The 25,626-nt window shown below is 43.6% G+C and overlaps 2 protein-coding genes across 2 annotated transcripts; both read right to left on the bottom strand.

Annotated features, from left to right (window-relative positions):
- Positions 1-415: 415 nt before the first annotated feature.
- On the bottom strand, positions 416-7,631 carry LOC104606920 (putative cellulose synthase A catalytic subunit 5 [UDP-forming]). Its single transcript, XM_010272352.3, has 14 exons — positions 7,238-7,631; positions 6,899-7,094; positions 6,584-6,795; positions 6,200-6,302; positions 5,851-6,025; positions 5,110-5,376; positions 4,658-5,003; positions 4,456-4,593; positions 4,170-4,295; positions 3,862-4,074; positions 3,464-3,740; positions 2,353-2,549; positions 1,901-2,251; positions 416-1,806 (listed from the first exon to the last, which is right to left on the bottom strand). The coding sequence occupies exons 1-14, from the start codon at positions 7,316-7,318 to the stop codon at positions 1,222-1,224; spliced, it is 3,267 nt and encodes a 1,088-aa protein (XP_010270654.2). The 5' UTR covers positions 7,319-7,631; the 3' UTR covers positions 416-1,221.
- A 13,811-nt stretch (positions 7,632-21,442) lies between these two features.
- Positions 21,443-24,143, bottom strand: LOC104606944 (uncharacterized). The gene is given in 3 exon segments (XM_088890413.1): positions 21,443-22,770; positions 23,521-23,738; positions 23,788-24,143. Coding segments are annotated over 3 exon segments (705 nt in total). The 3' UTR covers positions 21,443-22,639.
- Positions 24,144-25,626: the final 1,483 nt, after the last annotated feature.

The following is a 25,626-nucleotide window of genomic DNA, read 5'->3' as shown; positions in this document are numbered from 1 at the left end:
GTAAAACCCACCTAAACAAATGGACCATTCTGGACTGATCCAATTCAATGTTTGGACCATCCATTCAATTCAATTTGGTTTAAATTTAGAATGGGTCATACCCTAGCCGGGTCAATAACACAAGTTCTCTTTTATCTTCTGTCAATGAGTCGGATATTGGATGATCCAGGTGTAAGCCTGAACTGGTCCAATTTTATATCTTATTGGTTCGTGGTAGGTGATGGGGGATGGAGTACCCCACCCCCAAAAACAAATAATAAAATAAAATAAGAAAGACAGACAGACCATCCCGGTTCACGACAAGGTTGGTATGAATTGTGGTCCTGTATGATGCTTACGTAGCGATGCATGTGTAAACGATTTACTTTCATGCTGTACCATGAGTGGCAACTTGTAGATCCTAACTCGAAGAAAATACAAAATCTGTTCGTTTTTCTTTTTTTATTTTTTCAACACATTGATTCTTATTACAGTATAAACCCTAAAAATTACCTGAAGAGGAATGAGGAATCATCCACCCTATTACTTGCAAACACCTCCAATGAGACAATGACTGAAGTATCTCTGAACTGGTGGTATCCATGCCCGAAGCATAATCATAGAGCAAACTCATCACAGCTAATCACTAGGACAATGCCATAAATTCATGACTCTATTGACCTTCCACTGCATTGCCATGTGATCCCATAGCCAGCAGGATCAGACGTTGACCATGTAACAGTAGAAAATAAGCCCCAACTTACGAAACCTTTCTTAGTTCTGGCTATCATTGTTACATAATGCAGGTAAATGCCTGCGCTTATTGCAAAGAAAAATCTAGAGAGACCAGATCAACTAACAACAGCGGTAACAAACTAACAATGTGGCTGACCCCTCTGTCTCTTCCTCGTTTTCAGCAAACTAATAAAGAATCAAGAAGCACTTCTGTGAAACTGCCTAATAATCTCTGACAAAATAAACTTACACAGCGGTGAGATCTGAGAAGAGCTTGACCATCTTATATTCCCTTCGCCCAAAGCAGTGTCTTTCGTCCCACCCCAAAAATATTGCCAACACAACCCAAACATTATCTACAGATTGCAGAACCTCACCAAACTAAAGTCTCGTTTCTTCTCAGAAAAAAAAACAACCATCATGGCTCATGTAATGCGAACGAGACGTCACCAAATTAAGCTCCAGTGTTCTCCATTGACCCCCAAGGGCCGGATGCTTACATACCTGCTAATTACAGTCTAGTCCGCATTCCTCTAGTACAGGGCCATCCGACTTGGCCAAGAATGGATCAATCCGGACCCACAAAAGGGAGAAGATAGAAGCAAGCAGAATGGACCAGACAATAATAATAGTGGGTGTCCTGTTCTGTCGGCCCAATAAACCTTTGAGGAATGGATAGAGGTGGACAATCACCCAAAAAGAGAAAAAGAGCTTACCAAACAAAGGACCCCATGACTCGTACCCATTGTTTATTGCATTTGAGATACCAGCAACAACCCCAATGAGGTTTATTATTAAAAGTGTTGTTGGAGGGATAAGCAATGTGGTCCACTTGAATGCATATAGCTCTGAAAACTCCTCATCATCCCCAGCCTTTGATGTCACAGTGAAGTTGGTATCTATACCAGCCAATACTTTCAAGAGTCCCTGGAAGACTGCAAAAAGATGTGCAGAAACACCTCCAATGACCCAAAACTGTTCATTCCTCCACCAGTCATCAAGACCAATACCACTCCATCTCATTTCCAGGATACTTGTAGCAAAAATACATATGAAAAGTGATATGAACCATAAACTTGCAATGTTGCTAAGCTGCAGCAGAAACAGGATAGAAACATTTAAAAAACAGTGGATTGTACAATTAAAGCAATGTGTTCTGTCACTAATATAATGACAAGTTTCATACCTCCGGTGTGATAAATTTTCCTGTGAGCAAGCACACAGCAGGTAAGGTACAATATGCCAACAGTGGAATTGATGTCAACGGATATACAGTAGCACCTATGTAAGACCAACGTTCCAACCATTTCAAACCACCTCCATATCCATACCATATAGGGCAGTGCCTGCTCAAGAAAATCTCTACAGAACCAAGAGCCCATCGAAGGACCTGGTTAAGACGATCAGAGAGATTGATGGGTGCTGATCCTTTAAATGCTGGCCTAGGTGGGATACAATATATTGATCGCCATCCATGGCAGTGCATCTTAAAACCAGTAAGGATATCTTCTGTAACAGAACCATAGATCCAACCAACCTGACAAGAATATATGCTTAGTAGAAAGTAAATGTGAAGTCTGAAAACAGACAACCAACTCTATATACATGACTAGAGAAGTAGCCGACTAGTGATATTACCTCTTTTCCCCAATCTGTCTTATCTTCATAGCCACAGCTGATGACATGAATGGCTTCTTTCAGCAGAGATGCAGGGCTTGCACTTTTCAGTGTCCCACCATTCTCAAGAAGGGTGGATGCAGCAAACACAGGAGACTGGCCAAACCTCTTTTCTAACTTATCCTCAGATATCACAGTTGATTTTGCACTCTCAATCCCTGCATAAGAAGTCAAACCACGTTAAGAAACAAAACCAAAAGCAAATAACAAAATATGGAACCAATAGCTGGGGAAATGATATCGTAGAGAACCATAACTGGCAGGATAGGAAAGATGAATGTGATTTTATAAATAAAGACCGCATGCAGCTGCTGAAATGGATTCAATGATTCATATAACTTTACAATTTCAGACTGCAAATGTATGCATCTCCCAAATCAACTTCAAAACCTGGATGATGACTGTCAACAGTCCAGTTCTTTGGCATGTAAATAGAAAGTACCCAAGACAATCAAATAATGGACCATTTTGATGAGACAACCAAACTGATCACCAGTATTTAAAAAGAGGGGGGAAAAGGCCATTACCCAATGTGGGCCCCAGCTATCTTGGGGTCTTAGGAGGGGTAGACAGGGTACAGTCCTATTTTTCACACAAATTGACCACACTCAGACTCAAACCCACATTCTCATGCTTGCCAACCTCAGATTTTACCATTACATCAAGTAATGTCCCCTCAAACAGATCAATGGTAGAGGTGACAATTTGCAACAGGATTTGACACAAAAAAACAGCCAAAGTGAGCTGTGAAAATCTTCAAAAACTTCAGAAATGACTTGCAAGCCAACACTTATTTTGCGAAGTCATTTTTAAGGGCATCAATTTGGCTGACTTTTGCCAAGTTGGATTTGGCTTAACCCTTAATGAAGCAGGAACTGAACATGTGAAATCACAAGATCAGCATGTCTCTATTACTTCAAATAGCCTAAAATGCATGGTATATTTAATTGTTTGCGTAGAATTTTGAAGAAGGGGTAAACAAGTGAAAGAGAACCTAAATGCAAACTTTTAATCATCACTAAAAAATAATATCAGTGATACCAATGACATCAAACAGGAAAAAGAATTTTACCTTCAGTACCCTTCTCGATACTTTCCAAAGCATATGCAGGTGGTAAATTTCTGGAACCCCTTTTCTTCTTCTCAGACTTAGGCTTAGTAGTCTTCTTCTTCCTCCTCCCAGAACAACAGCATCCGCAACAGCACCACTTTGGCCAACAATTGCATGTCCTTGTTGGTGGCTTCTTTGTCTTTGGAGCATCATAACCATAGAGTGCCTGCCTTCTAAATACACATCCTGTCCCCACATAAATAGGTCCTTGAATCCCATCTAGACCTTTCATGTTAATCTGGTACAGGAGACCTGTCCGTTAGTTCTTTCTAGAAACAACTAACTTATCTGAGAATACAAACAGCTGATTACAAAAGTAGTGTATAAAACATTAAAAGAAAACAGGATTGCATGCTTACATCAAAGAATACAACATTCCGATTAGCATATCGGTCATGCCTATCAATACCATCAAACCTTTGTGGGAATTGAACATAACAAACTTTCTTTCCCATCAAAGGGTCCATCATGAAACACATTGCCTCCCTGAGAGCCTTACTGTTATTGATGTAGTGATCACAATCCAAGTTCAATAGATATGGTGCATTTGTCAGCACAGCAGAGACTCTGACCTATTTTATTGGGGGAAAATAGAAAACAAGGAATTAGAAAACTTTTATCAACACCAGAATTCATTAAGACCAATTGTTGATGGGTGGTTACTCACCAAAGCATTCATGGCACCAGCCTTTTTATGGTGATTAAATCCAGGCCTCTTTTCCCTAGAGACATAAACCAGGCGAGGGAGTTCATTTCCTTCAGTGTCATGCCCCCCACTTTGACCCAGAAATACCTGGATTAGATTTTTTTTCTTTGCTTAGTAACCAAAGGAACTTTATTGATAAAAAGCAATGTGCAAGATGGAAACACTTGGAGTGGATCCTAAAAGTAACATTAGAACAACATCAATCCTGCATAAGGAAATTAGCCAAAAAAAAACTCAATATGTATACCTGAATCATGCCTGGGTGATCTCGGACATTATTACCAGGCCATGGAGTCCCATCCTGCATTGTCCACCCTTCTTCAGGGACTTTTTGTGCCTTAGCAACCAAAGCATTGATCCGAACCTTGAACTCCTCATATTCTCTCTACAAGCCAAAACATTGTTAGTGGTGAACTTAGAGTAATTATATTTAACAAAGATATTGTTACCTTCATCGCCCTCCGCTCCTTCACAAATGAAGGCAGGACCTTATCCTTGAGATAATCAATCTTCTGAGCAAAATACCATTCAGGTGCTCGTGGCTCAATATTGAACTTCTTGCAAAAAGGGACCCACTTCCGTGCAAACTCAGATGTTTCAGACAATGCTTCAAATGTTAACATAGCAGCACCATCATCTGAAACATAGCAGGAAACCTTTTCGACAGGGTAGTCCACAGCAAGAATGGACAAAACAGTATTTGCAGTGACAAGAGGAGGCTCCTTTAATGGATCTACCGTACTCACAAATATATCAACAGAAGAGAGTTGAGACGGATGGCCTTCTTTCTCATACCTGAGAAGGAAGGAGGAAAAAACTCAGGCACTAGTAACAAACTCTGATTCCACATTTGGGTGTATGTGTACAAAACCAAGAACACTGAATTTAGCCAATCACTAACCTCAACGATAACCTATCTAGATAAGTTTCTCGGTCAATTGGGAGCCACTTCGGAAACTGATCAAGGATCCATGAAACTGCAAACCATATCTCACATATCACAGATATGAGCCATAATGCATATGCATCAGGTGCTGGATGCGTTATTCGGTAATGAAAGAAGAACCCAACAATTACAAGCCGTATTATGATGATCATGCGATAAGGGTTGATTTGGCTTGATGGAATTGGCAATTTCCTTGATAGTGGTTGTCTAGCCTCATCCATTCTGATAAAAGACAAAGTAAGGCACCAAAGTTTAGAATTAAAAACTGTACTTGCTTGAAGAAGTGCATGGTCATTACCATTATTTGTTAATCAAATCAGAAAGTGAGTAAATACTAGAAAATAAAGTATTAAAAATTATAATATTTCAAAGCATCACTAAAATTTTGAAAAATCAACTTTTTAAAGATTATATAGAGTTTGAAAGGATTCCAGCTATGGAACCCAGTTATCATAACTAGGTCAAAGCCCAATCCTCCTAATCAATTAAATGATTAAATAATCAAGAGAAAAAAAAAATTTGTAATGATAATTACCACAAAATAATCCATAGAGTGACTATATCCTGCAGAATTTTATGGACTTACTGGACTGAATTTATGTTAAGTCCCCAATTATGCAAATGGACCATCCACTTCACCATTGGGACCAATACATTAACACTATCAGATGCCAGAAGTGTTTATTGAGCACTTACAGCGGTAGATCTGGCCCATCACCATCATTATCCCAATCTTTGCTACCATTTTCATTCTTCACCACTTGTAACTTCTCTTGCTTTTGCTTCCAATTCTCCATCCTCTCTTTCCAAGCCACACTTCCATAACCATATGCAGCCAAGTCCTTCGATGGATCCATGGATCTAGGTTGAACTATAAATGAAAGAAAAGGAAAACACACCAGGCGAGCAAATAAGATTAAGCTAAAAATAGATAGAATTACAGCAACAATACACAGAATAACTATCCAGCTGCCATCACTGCAACATGAAGCAAGGCAACAAAAGCAAATAAAAGAAAAGTTCTTTAGGACACAGGTCAAAGCACCTGGAAGGCTAGGATCTGCGAATGGAAGGGGGTGGATCCTTTTCCCTCCGCCACCCATGAAAGAAGGGACCAAAGCGTGCTGTTCAGGAGGTATATCATCAACCTACAATCACCCATGTCAATAATTCTATAAGAAATCTTTTTAGAACCGTGAAGAACCCATCGATAAAAAATATATTAGATCCATCATCCATGAAGACCGTCTAAGAAATTCAATCAGCTGAGAAGAGATAGCTTCTGCATGTGTATGCATTAACGCTAAAAGAGATGGGGAAGAGAATAGGGGGTAATCATAGCTACAAATCCAAGACAAACTGGTATAGAAAAACAATCTCCTAAAGGAATTGAAGCCCCAAAAAAGACGGATTTGCACAGGTGATTTACCATTTGACCGTTGGTAAGCAGAGGAACTTGTGGTATTGTATGAGCTACTTGAGGCATATCTGCATCTCCGGCTCGGCCATAGCTCATGTGCCCCTGAAGCATGGCCTCTGCAAGATACTGCATATCCTGTTTGTCCCTTCCGGTAAAACTAAATTCATTCTCAAGGTCGTCGATATCATCTTCTTCTTCATCACCCGCAACTCTAGCACATCCTGCAAATTCCAAGCTCTTTAAACAAGCAAACAATTACAAGAAAAGGGGAAAATGTTGTAGAATGAAATGGCTGAAAGATCTTGGTAAGACGAAGTAGCTCACCCTTCAGACGTTTGAACCTAGTTTTGCACTGTGGGCAGACCTGGCTTCCTTCTCTACGCTCGTACTCGTAACAAGTCCTGCAAATTGGGAAAGCACATTCGTTGCAGGCAACAAAGAGCTCTCCATCGACAGTAAGTCCCACATCATCCCCACAAATCTGGCAGATTTGCCCACTGATTGGCTGCAACGGCTTGGGCTGCAACAACAAATAAACACCAACAAAATAAAACCTCTCCATTCTTCAAAAACCAAGCAAAGAATCCGCGATGCCGGATTCTTCAAGACCAACAAAAAAGAATTCATCATTTTCAATCTTCAAGATCAAATCCTTGAACTTACGCCAGATTCTCCCTCTCGACGGATGACGACCAGTTCATTCCTGTTGTGAGAACCTGCAACTAAACCGGCACTGGCCTCCATTGTTCAAAACAAAGAGACCACACCCACAGTCCCAATTTTGCTCCAGATCTGCCCTTCTCCTCCCAAACTCAGATCAAAAATCCGATCTTTTGTTCTATTTATTGTGAGCAGAAGACGATAAAACTCAGTCGTCGGGCGATCAAAAGGAAGCCGTCGTCACTGTAGATGAAGCTCCCCGGTTTGAGCTGTAATGCCTGTGGAGTGAAAACTTTGGGCCTTCTTTGCGAATCCACCGAAAGTATTGCATCCCTTATTATTCTTTCTTGTTCCTTCGAACAATCCCTCTCTTTACAATTATCGAGCATTCTTCGGTAAATATGATAAAAATAAATAAATAAATAAATAAATACCTAATACACCACCGACACTATTTTAACCAACCTCTCTCCTATAATTTTTTAGCCACTCGTTTATCCCTTTTAACACCCCCGCCGACACAGCTACCACGTCAGAAAAAAAAAAAAAAAAAAAAAAAAACCTTCTCTCGAAAGTCGTAAGGTCATCAAGATTCAGTTTCTACCGGAAAGAACAGCATTCGGAAGAGAGGTTAATAAGAATCGGTAAATCGAAATTGGGTGGTATCTATAAATCATATCAATAGAGACAAATGAATGAGATTGCTCATAACCTGGCCTAATATAACTAGGTGGTATGTATAGAGAGCAACCAGACATCGTTTTGTCAATAATGATTACTTAATTCAATGTCTGCTTTCTGAGTTGGTTTAAAAAAAATGATAAATCAATTGGGTGGAAGAATTTTTTTCTCTTTTTTTGGAGGTCCTTCGGGGCAGATTCATTCAACGACTAATCTCGGTTACATCTCTTACAATGGTGTCAAAAAGAAAATCTGAAAAGTGAGACCATTTGTTACTCTATTACAAGTAATAGCGAATTTAGCGACAGAGGAACCAGCAATTATTTGCAATCAGCGAGCAAAATGCTGACAGAGCACGGTGGGTCCAAGTCCATCACCAAACAATTGACATATAAACAAGCAATATAGAGATAAATTAAGAACAACTATAATTACTATTTTATTATATTATAATTATAATTAAATCAAGCAGTTGCGGTGAATAAAATAAAATAAATTAAAAGCATGCAGGAAACAGCTATGCACATGTGGGATTGTGAGGTAACGTTTCAGCGGTCATATCGCGAACAGGGAGAGCCGTTCCTCTTGCCAGTTCCCACTGTTCCGTTTCTGCCCATGTTTGCTCTCGATCTCTCAGTCTTTGTCTTTCATCTCACGGGCCCATACAAGCTTTCTCTCTCTCTAGATATTCGTTTGGTGAGCATTATTAAATGGATCGTGTCATTTGGTTGCCATAAAAAACGATATTAATTTGTGAGGAGGGGTAATTTGGATAGACTTAATGACATAGATTTTGATTTAGCATTCGCTGCTACCACAGCAAACTAGGTTAGTCGGGTATATTTGGCATCTTGGCCAAGTCCGAGGTCTGAGTAACTTGTGATGGTTTGATCTATCAGCACGTAGTCAAGATCAAGCATCTCGGCTAAGACCGAGGTTCTAGAAGCTAGCCAGTTGTTTTCGATCTCTCCGAGATCATGCCGCACGTCCACAAGCCTTATCCTTATCCCATCTGGATTGAACAAATTTGATAAACCTTATCAACTCATACAAAGTCCATTTCTAAATACGGAACGGCCTCTTGGCAATACAGACTTAGGATATCAGAAGTATTTTGTAAGACCCATGGTAATTCGCCTATATAAAAACTCCAACTCTAACACCATAAAGTATATACAATTATTGCTCACTAACTCTCTTACTTACAAACTAAAAACAAGTAAGTTAAAAGCATATTTTTCTAGTTCAACCGACCAACTAAGGAGAGTAAGTCCCAACTATCATCCAGCTAAAAACAACCAAATCGTGCACCGTAAATTTGCGTTTTAGAATATCAGATTATTAAACCCATATGTTTCTCTAGTCTCCCTTAATTTTAGATTCTTAATGGAGCAAGGAATCTCACTCTCCTACTTTGTAAGGCGTGGTTAGTAATAGAGTATAATTGAAAAAAGTACAGCCGTAATAATAAAATAATATAATAGAATAGAATATAGAAAGAATAAGAAAAGGGAGTGACTCCTTTTCTAATGTTTGATATGATGAGGATGATCAAATGCACAGAGGGCAACAACACCTTATAATGCAAACAGGACCTTGACAATCCACGTTACAACTTACAAGCTGACAAGGTAAAACCCTCGTCTTTAAAGTAAGATTATTAAATAAATTACATCATGCAAAGAAAAAAAGGCGATACTAATCAGTTAATCAATCATTGTCACAATGCCCACTTTATTTTCCCTTGTCTTTTATGACTTGTATAATTATTGCAGTTTGTAAGTTTTAATCGTGTAGATTAACAAACAACCGGGGGATCATTGCCCCGATATTAGGTTTTGACCAAGTTTAATATATTATTTGCACACAATCAATAAAAAAAATTAACATTTGGTGGCGGGTGGTAGGTCAATGGTAACGGATAGATAGAACAGCTTCTTAAAGGCTTGTATACGCTTTACTTTGTGGTGTATTCATATCCATTTCTCATCTTTTGGATGGCAAGGGATAGGCTCGGGAGGGTTTTGTAAATTCTACATTATACCTGTCTCTCAACCCGTATTCATTTCAAAATTTGTAATTGATTGGATTTTAAAAAGTAAAATTCCTCAAGGTAAAACCTTCTCCGCATTCAAGGATAAGGTAGATTGGATTTAAAATTCACATTTAATTTCCTATTATTTCTTGTTATATATATAAATAATAAATAAGTAAAATATTATGAATAAATACTAAAGTTTTCAATTATTTGATTAAGACATATAAAAATATATATAAACTATAATATGAATAAACAGCATCTGCATCAGATTTGGCTTAATACCATACCTTATCTATACCCATACATGTTGTAAAATTCCAAAACTCGTTCCCGCCCCGAAATCTATCCTTTATGTACTCCGGTTTGCGCTTGTGAGCATTTGTTTGATATATAAAAAAGTAATGATTATTAGAGCAATAATTTATTTTCTGATACTTTTGTACTCTGAGAAGAGAGCATTACTGTACCTATTTTTTGAATACAATTTTGTGTTCTTTTCCGACCCTCGGATTTTGAATTCCATATGTGTTTTACCACCAGTTCTTTCCCGTTCCCCAGAATCACCTTATAAACGTTCCCTGAAACTCCCTACCCAATCAAATTCTCCTCTTTTAACGAATTCAATATATCCTTGATGTAAGGTGATTTGGCCCGACCTAGTCATAGGGGGACACGTGGATACGACCTAACTAGCAGGATGACAGCTCAGTCCGACGCACCAAGTCTGCAACGGATCGAGCTCAGATAACCAAACCACCTCGGGGCACGACCGCATCAGGACCACCTCGGTCCCAAGGCACTTCGGCATTCATACCAGGTCAAATCCAAAGGGCACTAGCTCAGGTAATATTGACCGACCACTACATGGCAACCCCGAAGATCTCGCCACCAAATTCTACGCCTTATGGGATCACGCCTCGTAACAACTAGCATTATCTCCCCCGTCAGATTCCGGCGGAAGTGATTAATCTCATCAGTTGGCAGCATTATCCCTAATTAACGCGGAAACGGACCACATCGTAACGAGGATCCCGGAACTGCTCCGCAAAACCCGCGAAGGCTCCACTATATAAAGGCTCCACCCGGGGGTGAAAGGTACACGTAATCTCTACTCTCTAGCCCTCTTGCATTCTAAGCTATTACCAGCTCACAACCAAGTACTAACTTAAGCACCGGAGCGACCTGGTCGGGAAAGCAACCCCGGGTTCTCTGATTCGCTTTTTGCATATCAACTGAGTCTGTCATCTACTGGAAGCCAGATCACCTCCAGCTGGGAGCAGCCGGATTGCGCTACATCATTTGGTGCCGTCTGTGGGATTCAGTACAAGAAGCCTTTTACCTCAAAAAGCATCCATGGCATCCTCCAGTAACACCGGACAAAATGTTGAAACGAACGTCTCCGGGGGGCAACCTCAGGTCCCAATCGTGTGTATCAAACAGTTCAATGTGCCTCTCTCTGCAGATGAGATTCCAACATTGAACATGCCTCGAGTCATAGCACTAGTGGATGCGCCACTCCCTCCTACGGTGGGTGCAACCTTTGCTGAACCCTCTGTAATCCCCCCTGCAATCGGGCAAAATCAGGTTGATGACCTGGTACACTGCATGCGGACTATTCAGGTCCAAATGCAACAGGTCCAATAATTCCAACAGTACCAGTAGCAGGTCCTGCATCACTTCTACCAGTAGCAATATCATCAACAGTTTCCTCCACTACCGTAGAATCAGCAACCAGTTCCACCTCGGAATCCGGCCCCACAGCAAAGCAGATCCCACCATCAGAACACTCGTCGTTCTCGCCGAGGACAGACTTCCCAGGTTCCACATCCCCTTGGGAGCCAAGTCTCGTCTCGCGGCAGGAGGGATAAACAGATTACTCCTCTTGCTTCGAAGAACATCAACAGATTGGGAGATACTCAGCCCACCAGGGCCGTTTCACCTAGGCCATCGCGTCAAGAAGGTCCGTTCGCGGGGAATCGGTTCGGAGTTCTGGCTACGGATTCCAGGCGAGGCCCCTCCGTCCACAGCAGCCAGCACCAGCAGTCTGAACTATCCCAAGTCCGGACCGTACCCGATCACACCGAAGTTAGCAGCACAAATGCTGAACCAGTCAAGAAGCAGTAGAAGCGGCGTCGTAAGGCACGCCAAGCTACAATTCCAAGCCAGTCCGAACAGCCTAAAGGTAAAGAGGAGGCGAGCTCGGGAACCACGAAGACCGCTCCCCACCTCTCTGTACCATCTCCTTTGTCCTCTGAGTTCCTAGCCACCCCAATGCCGAAGGACTTCAAAGTACCTCCGCTGGACAAGTACGGCAGGTCATTCGACCCGAATGATCATGTAGACTCCTTCCAGTCCTAGACGCACCTAGCTGGGGCTGATGAATCCTACATGTGCGTTACCTTTTCTACGACCTTCAAAGGAGTAGCTCGCACGTGGTACAGGAACCTCGCGCCCGGGAAGATCAAGAGTTGGGCGCAGTTCGTGCAAATGTTCACCTCGCACTTCATCACCAACAAGAAATGCCCGAGGTCAAAGGAAAGCCTCCTCAACATAGTCCAAAGGGAAGGGGAGTCGACTCAAAGCTACATAAAACGCTTCAACAACACTTGTATACAAATTCCTGATCTAGATCCCGCTGTAAGGCTCACGGCAGCGAAGAGAGGTATCACTCACAGGGAGTCAAAGTGGCACATGGTAGCCAACAAGCCCAAAGATATCACCGAGCTTCTCAAGCTCGCTAATCGATTCATCGGGATAGAAGAAGAGATGAACCAGAAAAGTGAGAATCCAGCGAAGAAGAGGAAACGAGAAGGTGACACCTCAAACAACGGGGACAACAAGCGAAGAAAGAGCAAGTCACCAGCCAGGGAAAGGAACAAGTTAGATCAGCGTTCCCGAACTCCTCCGATTGAAAGAATGAACTATACGCCCCTCAACGCGAAGTGGGGAGAGATTCTCATGGCGATCAAGGATGCCTCTTATGTGAAGTGGCCACCACGGTTGAGGGGAGATCCCAACACAAGAAACAAAAATGTATACTGTCATTTCCATAGAGATCACAATCACAATACCGAAAACTGTAGAAACCTCCGCGACGAGATTGAAGAACTCATCCGTCATAGATACTTGAAAAATTTTGTACAAAAAAATAATAAAAATCAAACAGATTGGCAGGGGGAGCAAAGGAGAGATGCTCCTGAGTCCTGTAGCAAACAGAGTGAGCAGTCGCAGAGACAACTGCCCGAAGAGAGACCGATCCGCGGGGTAAAATCCATATGATTACTGGCGGCTCTATTGTCGCGGCTTGCACCTCGGCAGCAAGGAAGACCTTGGTTCGCGAAATAGAACGAGAAGAACAGAATCCTTTGAAGCAACCAAGGCTCGAAGATCCCATATTCTTCACAGAAGACAATGCGCACGGGATTCAATACCCCCATGATGACGCGCTAGTCATAAAGATGAGGATCAACGATTTTGAAGTTAAGCGCGTCCTAGTGGATTCAGAGAGCTCGGCTAACGTCTTGTTCAAGGACGTCTTCGACAAGCTCCAGCTCCAGGAAAGCGACATCAAGCACACAAGTACTCCTCGGGTATGCTTCAGCGGAGAAGAAGTCAGGCCCCTAGGGCGAATTTCAGTACCTGTGAAGGTTAGCACGTGGTCTAACTTCGCGAGATTCGAACACACTTTCCTACTGGTCGCGACTCCCTCCCCATACAATGCCATTGTAGGTCGGCCCATCACCCACGCACTTCGCGCAGTGGTGCCCACCTACTATTTGGCTATTAAGTTCCCCACGGACTTCGGAGTAGGGGTAGCACGAGGCGACCAGCTCAAATCTCGCAAATGCTATGTCGCCGCCCTCAAAGGGAAAGCCACGGACTTCGAAGTAGGGGTAGCGGATGACCTAGAGCTAGAGCGACCTACGGAGTACACCGAGGAGTGAGCTACACTGACAGAAGAGACAATCCACGTACCTGTTTCAGCAGAAGATCCAACTAGGACTCTCTAGATCGATGCATCGGTCGAGGAACCTCTTCGTTCTTAGCTGGTAAGTTTTTTAATTAAAAATTTAGATATATTTGCATGGTCCATGACAGAAATGCCCGGTATAGATGTAAAAATAATAACTCATAAGTTAAATATTGATCATGTTGTCAGGCCCGTTAGACAGAAGAAACGCAACCTCGCCCCGGAGCGCTAGAGGATAGTCGACGAGGAGGTCGGGAAGCTCCTCACAGCCGATTTCGTCAGGGAGGTCCATTACCCGATCTGGGTAGCCAACCCCGTTCTGGTAAAAAAAAACAACGGTAAATGACACATGTGCGTCGATTATACCGACCTGAATTGGGCTTGCCCAAAGGACTGTTTCCCACTCCCTAAGATCGATCGTCTAGGGGACACGACCTCAGGGCACGAGTTGTTGAGTTTCCTGGACGCGTATTCAGGATATAATCAGATCAAGATGGACCCTGCCGACGAGGAAAAACGGCTTTCATAACCGAACTAGGATTGTACTATTACAAGGTCATGCCCTTTGGACTAAAAAATGTTGGGGCGACCTTCCAAAGACTTGTAAATAGAATCTTTGAGCCGTTGATCGGCAACAAGGTTGAGTGTTATGTAGACGACATAGTCGTCAAAACCCAATTTTCAAATTGTATAATAAATGATTTGCATTGTGTTTTTGAAATTTTGCGCAAATATAATATGAAGTTAAACCCTAACAAGTGTGTCTTCAGTGTCACCTCGGGTAAATTCCTGGGTTACATAGTTAACCGATATGACATCGAAGCCAACCTTGAAAAAATAAATGCCATCCTAGATATGAGGCCACCTCATAAATTGAAGGAGGTTCAGAGGCTAAACAGTCATGTAGCTACTCTGAGCCGCTTCAAGTCCAAGTCGGCAGATCACTGCCTGCCTTTTTCAAGGCAATTAAAAAAAGTAAGGATTTTGACAGGACCGAAGAATGTCAGCTCGCCTTCGACGAGCTGAAAAATTACTTAGATCCTGGTTTTGACCCGACCCGAGGAAGGAGATGTTTTGAAGTTGTACCTCTCCGCGAGTGATGAGGTGGTCAGCTTAGTACTGATAAAAAGAAGTAGATCGGGTTCAACGACCCATCTACTATGTCTGCAATGTTTTGCAAGACGTAGAAACAAGGTACCCAGAGATCGAGAAACTAACGTACGCATTGGTCATAGCAGCTCGGAAGCTTCGACCGTATTTCCAAGCCCACACCATTGCCGTTCTCACCAACAAACCATTTAGACAAATCTTACTCAAGCCCAAGGTGTCTGGCAGACTGACAAAGTGGGCCATCGAACTCAGCGAGTACAACATCCAGTACGAGCCTCGAACAGTGATTAAGGCCCAAGCCTTGGCCGACTTCGTTGCAGAATGCACCTTCAGCAACGCAGTCCCCAAATTGATTGAGCTCGAGCCCAAAGAGGAAGCTTCAACCAGTGCGGCACCAATCCCGGTTAGAGCAAGGCCAACTTGGGACGAGGAGCCCCTGGATCCTCCATGTAGACAACTCATCTAATCAACAAGGAAGCGGAGCCGGCATTGTTCTGTAAGGGCCAAGCGGGATGAAGCTGGAGTATGCACTTCAATTCAAGTTCGTAGCATTCAATAACGAAGCGGAGTACGAAGCACGGATAGCTAGACTCGCTCTAGCGAACAAAGTACAAGCCAAACACGTCGTCATCTACAGCGACTCCCAACTCGTGATCAACCAGGTCACCGGCGATTACGAAGCTCGCGACTCCACCATGGCTGCTTATCTAGCCAAGGTCAGGGAAGTTCTATGTAGCTTCCAGTCATACTTCATCAAGCAGATTCTAAGGTCCGAGAATGCTGAGGCTGATGTCTTGTCCCAGTTAGCTAGCACGAGCAGCAACACCATGAGGACCGTGTATATAGAGAACCTACCTCAGCCCAGCATTTTTGGGGGGGCAGAAGAGGTCGCTCCTGTTGCACAAGGAGAGCCAAGCTGGATTGACCCACTCGCGAGCTACCTGCTTCACGGGACCCTCCCTGCAGATTTCAATGCAGCCAGAAGGGTAGAGCGCCAGGCAACCAAATACATCATGATAGACGGACGGCTATACCGGAGATCCTACACGCTCCCTTACTTGCGCTGCTTGTGACCCTCAGAGGCCGAACTCGTTCCCCGCGACACTCATGAAGGCCTGTGTGGTGGACACTTGGGGGGTAGGGCCCTCGCCCAGAAAGTGCTACGACAGGGGTACTACTCGTCCACGATGAAGGCAGACGCACTCAAGCTTGTCAAGAAGTGCGATAAATGCCAAAGGCCCGCCAACATCCACCCCCAACCTGAAGTACCTCACCAGCCCATGGCCCTTCGCACAGTGGGGAATCTACATTATTGGACCATTTCCGCCAGCGACAGGACAGAGGAGATTCTTGGTGGTAGTAGTGGATTACCTCACAAAGTGGGTGGAGGCGGAACCCCTAGCAACAATGATAGCCCGAAGCATACAAAACTTCTTCTGGAGGAATATAGTATGCCGCTTCGTGCTACCTCGGGTGCTTATCTCTGACAACGGTAAGCAGTTCGAAGATATCAAGTTTTAGAACTGGTGTGCTGAGATGGGGATACAGCAAAATTTCACCTCAGTGGCATACCCTCAAGAAAACGGGCAGGCAGAAGTCACGAATAGAGCTATACTCTATGGAATAAAAGCCCGCTTAGCCCGAGCTAAAGAACTTTGGGTAGACGAGCTAACTAGTGTTTTATGGGCCTACCGAACTACTGTGAAGACCGTCATGGGTGAAACCCCCTTCAACCTCACCTATGGCACGGAAGCGGTAATCGCAACCGAGATCGAGGTGCCTACATTACGCCTGGAGGTATATGACCAAGAGGCAAACGATGACGAGCTCCGTACCAACCTCGACCTGGTGGAAGAAGTACGGGACCTCGCATATATCCAGACCGCAGCCTACTAGCAAAGAGTGGCTAGGTACTATAATGCTCGGGTCAAGAAGCGGCACTTCTGTGTCGGAGACCTGGTCCTTCGGAAAGTTATGGTGCCTGAGTCCGGTGTCGGTAAGCTCGGACCGAATTGGGAAGGTCCCTACCGAGTAAAGCGGGTACTCGAGGAAGGTACGTACGAGCTCGAAATCTTAGAAGGAAAACAAGTACCTCGAGCGTGGAACATCAGCAATTTAAGGCGATACTACCTGTGATCGTTGAATTGGAGAGCAGACTGCGAGTCACTCTCAAAAGACCAAGGACTAAAAGTGTCGAGCTGATAAAAGACATCGGCATCATATAAGTCCTAGTCACCTCTTCGGCTTGGGCGAACTAGTCCTAGTCGCCTCTTCGGCATGCGGGATCAAGTCCCAATCGCCTCCTCGGCATGGGCATATAAGTCATAGTCACCTCTTCGACATAGACAAATTACTTCTAATGCCTAAAGATGACAGCTCGGGTGTGAGCCCTACGATGTGTAGCCCACTTTGGCATATATCAACAAGTTGGGCTCGTTAGGGACAACCGAGATTTAAATGAGTAATCTGTGCGTGGACAGGTCGGGTATATACCGTGCAATGTTGCTCGCCATGGCGTTCATTACGTAAAGTTGCCCCTACTAATAGTCCAAGTAGACAGTTCAGGGTAACAAACACTTAGAAAAATTTTTACTTTGGTTATCCTTACTTGTTGTCCAGATCGGGAGTCATTTACACTTAGAATATTTTTTGCACAAGGATTGCTCAGAAAAGTTTGTATTTCAGTAATACAGTGTAGGTACAAAGATTTCATTATAACCCGAGCTCGGTGGCCTCGGGGCGTACATCCAAAAAACAGAAAAAAAAAAGCCAGATTCACTCATGAGGACTGTCAGCCGGGTCGGTCTCCATGTGCTCTTTCACGTCCTCTTGACCCAAGGGGCCCGCCTCTTCGACTTCATCGTCGCTTTCCTCCTCTGATGAGCTGGGCTCTTCGTTCGCCGCCTCTACCACCTCGGGGGTAAGGCACAACATAGAGACGACTCCAAGATCAAGATCGGGGAACTTCTGTCGCACCAAGTACCTGCACAGCATGAAACCGAAACGATAAGAGCTCGATCCATTATCGACCTAGAGATCGTGGAACTCCGAGGATTCCTTGAAGCTTTCGATGGCGTGGCTTCTCCCTTCAGCTCGCGCCTCTTGGATTGCTGTCTCGAAGATCTTAGTCCGCTCCTGGATTGTCGCTTTGAGATTATCGATCTCTCGTTGAAGCTTTGCCTTCACCTCGGTCAACGTTGAGATTTGCTCCTGTTGCTTCATTTTTTCCTCTGTTAGTGCGGAGATTAGTCCCTGTTGCTTTTCCTTCTCCTCAGTCATGACCAAGATCAGCTCCTGCTGGCTTTGAGCTCCATTCTTGGCCCGAAGTATCTCACCCCGAGCTATGTCCGGTTCGTGATGAAGCTGTCGTGCCTTTTCCTCGGCATCCCAAGCTTGCTTCAGACGGATCTTGAACTGTCACATTAATGAATGAATGGCGGAGTTCACCTAGCAAATAAAACCGAGGTAAGTACATTTGAAATTGACAAAGAAATAAAATGTAAAGTAAGATACTTACCACCATGCAATAACCGCCAGCTCGGCTTTCGAGCATGGCTGTAGACATGTTAGCCCACTCCGTGACCTCGTCAGGAAAGACGGCATCCCTGATCTTGCACATTCCGAGCCGAAGAGTCACTATGCTCACCTTGGAGGACTTGGGCCTCGGTGCAGAAGCGCTCTCCGGCCTGTGAGGTTGGATGCTTTCCTACTCGGGTATAGAAGTGCTCCCCGGTTCATGAGGCTGAGCATCCTCCTCCTGGTCGTCATCCAGGTCCACTACGAGGGGTTGAGGACAGACTTCCTCCTCGGGGAGCTCGGCAGAGATCGGCTCCACGACAAGGACTTCGGATGGGACAGGGGCTGAAAGACTGGCCTCCTGGCAAGACTTCTTCGAAGCCTTCCACTTCTTCCCTCTCTGAACGCTCTTGAGAAGGTCCTTGGCATTGACCTCTGGCATGGTAGCTACAAGAGTAAAAGGTTAGCCGCGAATTAAAGAGAATTTTAAAGTAAAAAACCAAGGTGGAAACCTACCAGGAGGGCTCAGACCAGCTCGCACAAGCTTATCCTCGGCCAAGAAATCTTTCATCTCGAGACTGAGGTCCCTCCCCGAGTTGATAACTGCCCTAGTTTCTGCATCTAAGCTCACCCCGTGAGCCTTGATAGCCACCCTCCAGTGAGTTGGAAAAGACCACCCTTCAGGATTTCGGACAATGAAGTACCTCCTCTTCCAAGCTGGAACCTTGTTCGGGCAAGCGAACAGGATTTTGAACCTAGGCCGAGGTGAGATGTAATAGATTTGTTTGACGTCCCCGCACAGACAAGCAGAATTTTGCTTGATCGCACAGATCGAGCTGAAGGTATCTAGGGACAGAGGCCGATTATATGTGTGGAACAAGGAGATAGTACCAACTATATTCCAGATAGAGTTCGGGTGTAGTTGGTCGATGGTGATGTTAAAAAACTTGACTACCTCTATGATGAAAGGGTGAAGCGGGAAGCGCAGCCCGGCTGCGAGCTGCTCCTCAAAGACCGTGAGCTCATGGTGATCATGAGCCTAAGGATATTGACCTAGAGGAAGACTAAAGACTAAGCTATCGAGAAGACGATAGTGAGCTACTAGGTACATTAGCCTATCCGATGTCAAAGTAGAAGAACCGAAGGCATCTGGATCATGACCCCGGGAAGAAGACGAGGCCTCCGTTCTAGAGGACAAACCCTCTTTCCGAACCTCGGTCTCCCCGAGCCGAGATGGCTCAACTTCGGGAATGGAAGTTTCCTCTAAAGACTGAAGAGGGGAGTCACCCAGCGGCGAGCTGACCTCCCCAGCAGGGGTCGCGGAATGCACCACGACACCCTCAACCTCACTAGAACTACCTAAAAACCTGTCTACGCTAGAGCTAGACATGATTAAAAAACAAAGGAGAAACAAACAAAGGAAAACACAAACTCATCAAAAAGAATGACGACCTCGGAACACAAAGAGAGAGCTAGCTGAAAGACTCCGATGCGACCTCGAGAGAGCTCAATCACAGAATTTGTGGCGAGAAAAATGAGTCACGGACCCCCTATTTATAGCCGCTATGTCCAAGAACTAACGGTCGAGATTAAAGCAATCCAACGGCTCCTAAGAAAACCGGTTGCACGACCCCTGAGGATAAAATCGATTTAGTGCATTTTTTGACATCCGCGGAGTTTATAGATCATGTGACGTTCGCGCGTAGGCCAGATGCGACCTGGGTTTTCCTGGTTGAACCGGGTAGCTGAACAAGTCCGATCTGTGATTCATCTGGCTAGCTGTCCGAACCTCGAACCAAATCCACTTGGCTCGTCATGAACTCCCCACACCGGGTTAGGACCCTTGGCTCGGGGAGTGGGGGGCAATTGATGTAGAGTGATTTGGCCCGACCTAGTCATAGGGGGACACGTGGACACGACCTAATTAGCAGGATGACAGCTCAGTCCGACACACCAAGTCTACAACAGATCGAGCTCGGATAACCAAACCACCTTGGGGCAAGTCCACCTCGGGACAAGTTCACCTCGGGGCACGATCATATCAGGACCACCTCGGTCCCAAGGCACTTCGGCATTCGTACCAGGTCGGATCCAAAGGGCACTAGCTCGGGTAATATTGATCGACCACTACATGGCAACCCCGAAGATCTCGCCACCAGATTCCATGCCTTACGGGATTACGCCTCATAATAGCTAGCATTATCTCCCCCGTCCGATTCGGGTGGAAGTGATGAATCTCATCAGTTGGCAGCGTTATCCCCAATTAACGCGGAAATGGACATCATCGTAATGAGGATCCCAAACTGTTTCGCAAAACCTGCGAAGGCTCCACTATATAAAGGCTTCACCCCCCGGGGGCGAAAGATACGCGTAATCTCTGCTCTCTAGCCCTCTTGCATTCTAAGTTATTATCAGCTCGCAACCAAGTACTAACTTAAGCATCAGAGCGACCTCGTCGGATAAACAACCCCGAATTCTTTGATTCATTTTTTGCAGATCAACTAAGTCCGTCATCTACCGGAAGCCATATCACCTCCAGCTGGGAGCAGCTGGTCCAGTTCATTCAAGAGTCTTTTGACAACGCAGGTCCAGTTCATCATTTCGTTTCTTGCTCTTTATGAAAATGAAGCACCGAAACAACGCTATCAACACAGCAATTCCTGCTGTGAAGCAAAATACAAGTGTAAGGAGCCCCACTGAATTGCCAGAGTCTCACGGACAGGGACCAAAGCAGCCATTGTCCGGACCACAGAGTCCGGGGCTACCAGCGGAGCTGCCGTTATAACCTTCCAGCGCAAGAGATTGCGGTATGCATCCCGTTAACCCGACTGGAATGTTTCTGGTTAATCCATTGGCATATAACTCAAGCTGCGTGAGATTTTTAAGATTCACGATATCGGCGGGAATATTACCGATTACATCATTGCTGGAGAGTTCTAGGTTTGTGAGCAGTACGAGATTCCCGATACCTGTTGGAATTTGTCCTTGGAGACTGCAATTCGAGAGATAGAGCCAGTGCAGCTTCCGGAGCTTCAGAACCTCCAATGGGAAAGGACTCGCATCGAATTGATTGTCTCCGAGACTCAAGAAGGCGAGATTGGTCAGGTTTTCTAGTGATTTACATGGAAAAGGACCCGAAAATCCACTGGCATTTAGACTGAGGAGTTCTAATTTGCTGAGAGAAGAGATCGGGCACCCTTCCGGAGAAATTGAAACCGAGATCTAAATGTTTCAGTCTAGTGCAATTGTTCAAATCCTGTGTAATGGGTCCGTGGAGGAAATTCTTTCCATGCTAGAGCGCCCGTATGGGTGAAAGCTGACCGATGGAATCGAGTGGAAGGACTCCGACCAAACGCTGATTGGGAAAATTGATTCCCGTCATGGATCCATCAGAACCGCATAACTCCGGTGAAGTTGCAGGGTGCATTTCCCGCTGTCCAGGAATGGAAGGCATGTGTATCAGAAAAATGAAGAGTGGCTTTGAATTTGAGTAGGATATCAAATTGGGCGTCTCGATGCGACCTTCTTTGTTGGGCGACTTCCTGGAAGTTGAGTGAAGATTCGGACACTCGCCGCCGGTGGCTTCGAAGTGGACGGACACGAGTGTGGATTGAGCTCGCTGGTGTGTGGGGTAGGGTTCGATGGAGAGGAAACAGAAAATGGGAGGGAGGGTTAGAACTTAGAACTGAGATATTTTTTTAGTTCATTTTGTGTCCCGTTCAACTGGTCACTTGAGTTAACGGTCATGTGAAACGTTAATTTTAGATTTTTTTCACCCAACTGACGTGGTTGAATCCCATTGTAGGGTGCACTCGTTCAATGCACCCACGGGTCCAACGCGGACTCCCCAATTTGTGTATGTGCTCAATGGGATGTTCTCTAATTAATAATTACCATTCATTAATTAATATCAATTATCGGCAAAAAAAAGATTTGAAAATATCCCTCGTTTTGCATATCAAATCTAAGACTTTACCAAAAAACAGGAAAGAGAATCATCCAAAAAGAAATAAATTTTGACAGAACTTCATGGCATGACAATATCCCTCTTTTTGCATTTACCCCAAATCCATCAGTTCTCATGAACCTAGAAAAAATGCAAAACAAAGTAGATGGTCATTATTTTATTGTTGTTGGGGCACTGTCTTGCAAAATGTCCTTGCTCCCCACAGTTGAAGCAACTCCCACCACCCCCACCAAAATAACCTTCACCATTGCCTGACCTCAAACTGCTGTTGTTGTTGGATTTTAATCTCATAAGAGATTAAATCTAATGGGTTTGATTGGTCAATTATATGAGAAGTCGCACATGTACACTTGTTTGAAAAATTAGTTTTTCTCTTATAAAACCTAATTTTGAACTTATCCCACATTGAAAAATTATAAGCTTTGTTTTCAGTATTTTAATAAGAGTTGATTTGCACTTCTTAGAATTAGTAGAGGAGAGTATGGCGGTTTGATACCATGCAACACGCGCGCACGCATGTGCGGCGCAATGAGGTGCTTTAGAGGCGCACTTTGCTCGCACCTGCATGGCTCGCGAAGGGCGGATTTGGTTTTGGTGCAATGCTGACTGTTGATCATCGTTGATGAGATCAACAATCACGATTCGATCGTGTGTTCAAGGTGCCTTCTCTGAACCAGCACCTACCTTTTCTTCATACATCTTCATAAACTATTTAAGGAGCATGAATCAGACTTTTCAAACACACATTTTCAAAATTCACTCTCTCTCTCTCTCTCAGTCCAATTTGCTATAGTCTCACATAAGGTTTCTTCGAGGACTCTTCAACTTTGTTGGTTGCAGATTCTCGCCCAAGGCTCTATTGTATCCTAGTAATAGATTTGCTTGTAACCCAACAACAAACTCAGTGAAACTGAGTTGGGGCAAATAACGTTCTAAAGACAATGTCTTTAGACGTGCCTCTGAGCTTCTCCGCCAAATTTTTAGTGACCCCATTTTTCAACAATTGCCACCACCATTTCCTCGATCATAATCCCTAATAAGATGTCCAGTTTGACCAAAGTTAAAACAAGCATCAGCACCACCCCCACCATAGCCTCCACCACCACCACCATTAACATGATTATAATCCTTGGCAAGATGACCAGTTTGCCTACAGTTATAACAAGCAGCAAAACCACCCCTACCGTAGCTCCCACTACCACTTCCCTGATTACAATTCCTGGAAAGATGACTAGCTTGACCACAATTATAATAAGCACTACCATCACCCTCCACTCCCACCTCCTCTACCACCACTCCTTCCCCCTCTTCCATGCCCACCACCATCAAAACTACCATAACCGCCACCTCTTCCCCTTCCACCAAAAAACCCTCTTCCACTACCACTTCCCAAAACGTTTCCTCCACCCAGTGTTGACACTTCAACCACCTTTAACCGTCCATCCTCACCCTGTTCAATCACAATCTCAACCTACTCACCCTCCAAGAGGGTCTAGTAACCGTTACATCGGATCAACAATTGGTGAACAAAGACATCTTCTCCCTCTTTTGGAGTAATGAATGCAAAACCCTTATGCCCAATGAACCACTTCACGGTCCCCATCACTCTCTTTCCTTGCACCATTGTCTCGATCTACAATCACAAAAGAAGACCTCTTGTTTATGCAACTAATTTGTCTCTAATTCGTAGAGTTTTTGCATTTGGAAGTAGTTAGCACAGAGAACTTAGGATTTTACCTTGATTTCAGAAGCTCAATCTCAATTGTAGTGGAGAAGCTACCATTGGTTGCAAAGGGAAATGAAGAAGAAACACTCTAGAGAAGAAGCCATATGTTTTTACATTTGAAGGGCATAAATGGAATTATAAAACTAAGTGGAGATAGTTTTGGTTGAAAAAAATCGAATAAGTGCTTATTGTTTAAGCACTTAAAAAAAGCTGGAAATTTGATCTTAAAATATAAGCCCTTATTTGTTAAATAAGCACTTAATTCAGGCTTATTCTCCAAACACTAATAAGTGATTAATGGTGTGGTTTCAACCCAAATAAGCACTTATTTTTAAGCACTCCCAAACATGGCCTTAGACTGGTAAACTTTTATTAAAGAATCATATAGATAGCGGACTAGGTATGGTGATAATTTTTGTAATATATATTCACTATAATGAACTATAATTACATAATTATTTTATGGATAACATAATTGTTTGTAGTAGTTGTTTTTTTTTCTAAAATCAATGTTCTTTCTTAGTGTTATATTATTATTTTATCATACAATGGACAAATAACAATTTTATCATACAATGAATGCCTTTGTTTTCATTTGTTTTTGAAATTACTACATTAACAAAAAAACAAAACAAATGTTTTTGAACTTTTTTTCAATAACATATTTTTTATGGGCAAATTTCTTAAACTTCCTTTATGGTTTAGCTAATTGACTAACTCTACCCTTATTGTTTGCACTTAGAGTATCCCTAAGTTTTATGGCAATTGTTTAAAACCTCCTTGTCATTAACCTCTATTAATGGAAAGATGAAAAATACTATTTTACCCATTATTCTCCTTCAAATTTTCAAAATGAAGTATTAATGTCTCTCAATTCAAACCTCTGTGGTTCGACAAAATCAACTGATGGAATTGCAGTTGTAGCTATCGTAGACTACGTTCATCGAGTAGAGAACATAATCACATCCATGAATCTGAATGGATTCAGAGGCAGAGTGACTTGGGAGAGGTGACCTGAGTTAATCTAATCTCACTACAACGAAAAAGTAGGCAAACAAAAAAGGGGGGAAATGAGACACTATATTCCAATTTAGGTTGGTTTCTCCTGCGAAAGTTGGAAAGCTTTTTACAGTGCAAATAGTTGGAATCTCTGGACAACTTATACCTATATAAAGCAAAGTCATAGAGGGCGAGATAGAGCTATAACAAGAAGAGAGCCAGCGCAACCTCTCATAAATGGTTAAAGGCGGTTCAGATGTTGGATCATCGCATTTCATTGATTGGTATTCATGGAACCAAAATGTGGAAACCAAAGCCTCCCCCCATTTCACTAATTGGTATCCATTTGATTGTCATCACCGGAACTACAATGGAAGCCATA

This window comes from Nelumbo nucifera, chromosome 6 (genome assembly GCF_055504915.1).
Source record: "Nelumbo nucifera cultivar China Antique chromosome 6, China Antique-T2T, whole genome shotgun sequence".
Taxonomy (NCBI): domain Eukaryota; kingdom Viridiplantae; phylum Streptophyta; class Magnoliopsida; order Proteales; family Nelumbonaceae; genus Nelumbo; species Nelumbo nucifera.
The sequence above is the reverse complement of the archived record's forward strand: the minus strand, read 5'-3'. Positions and strand labels throughout refer to the sequence as shown.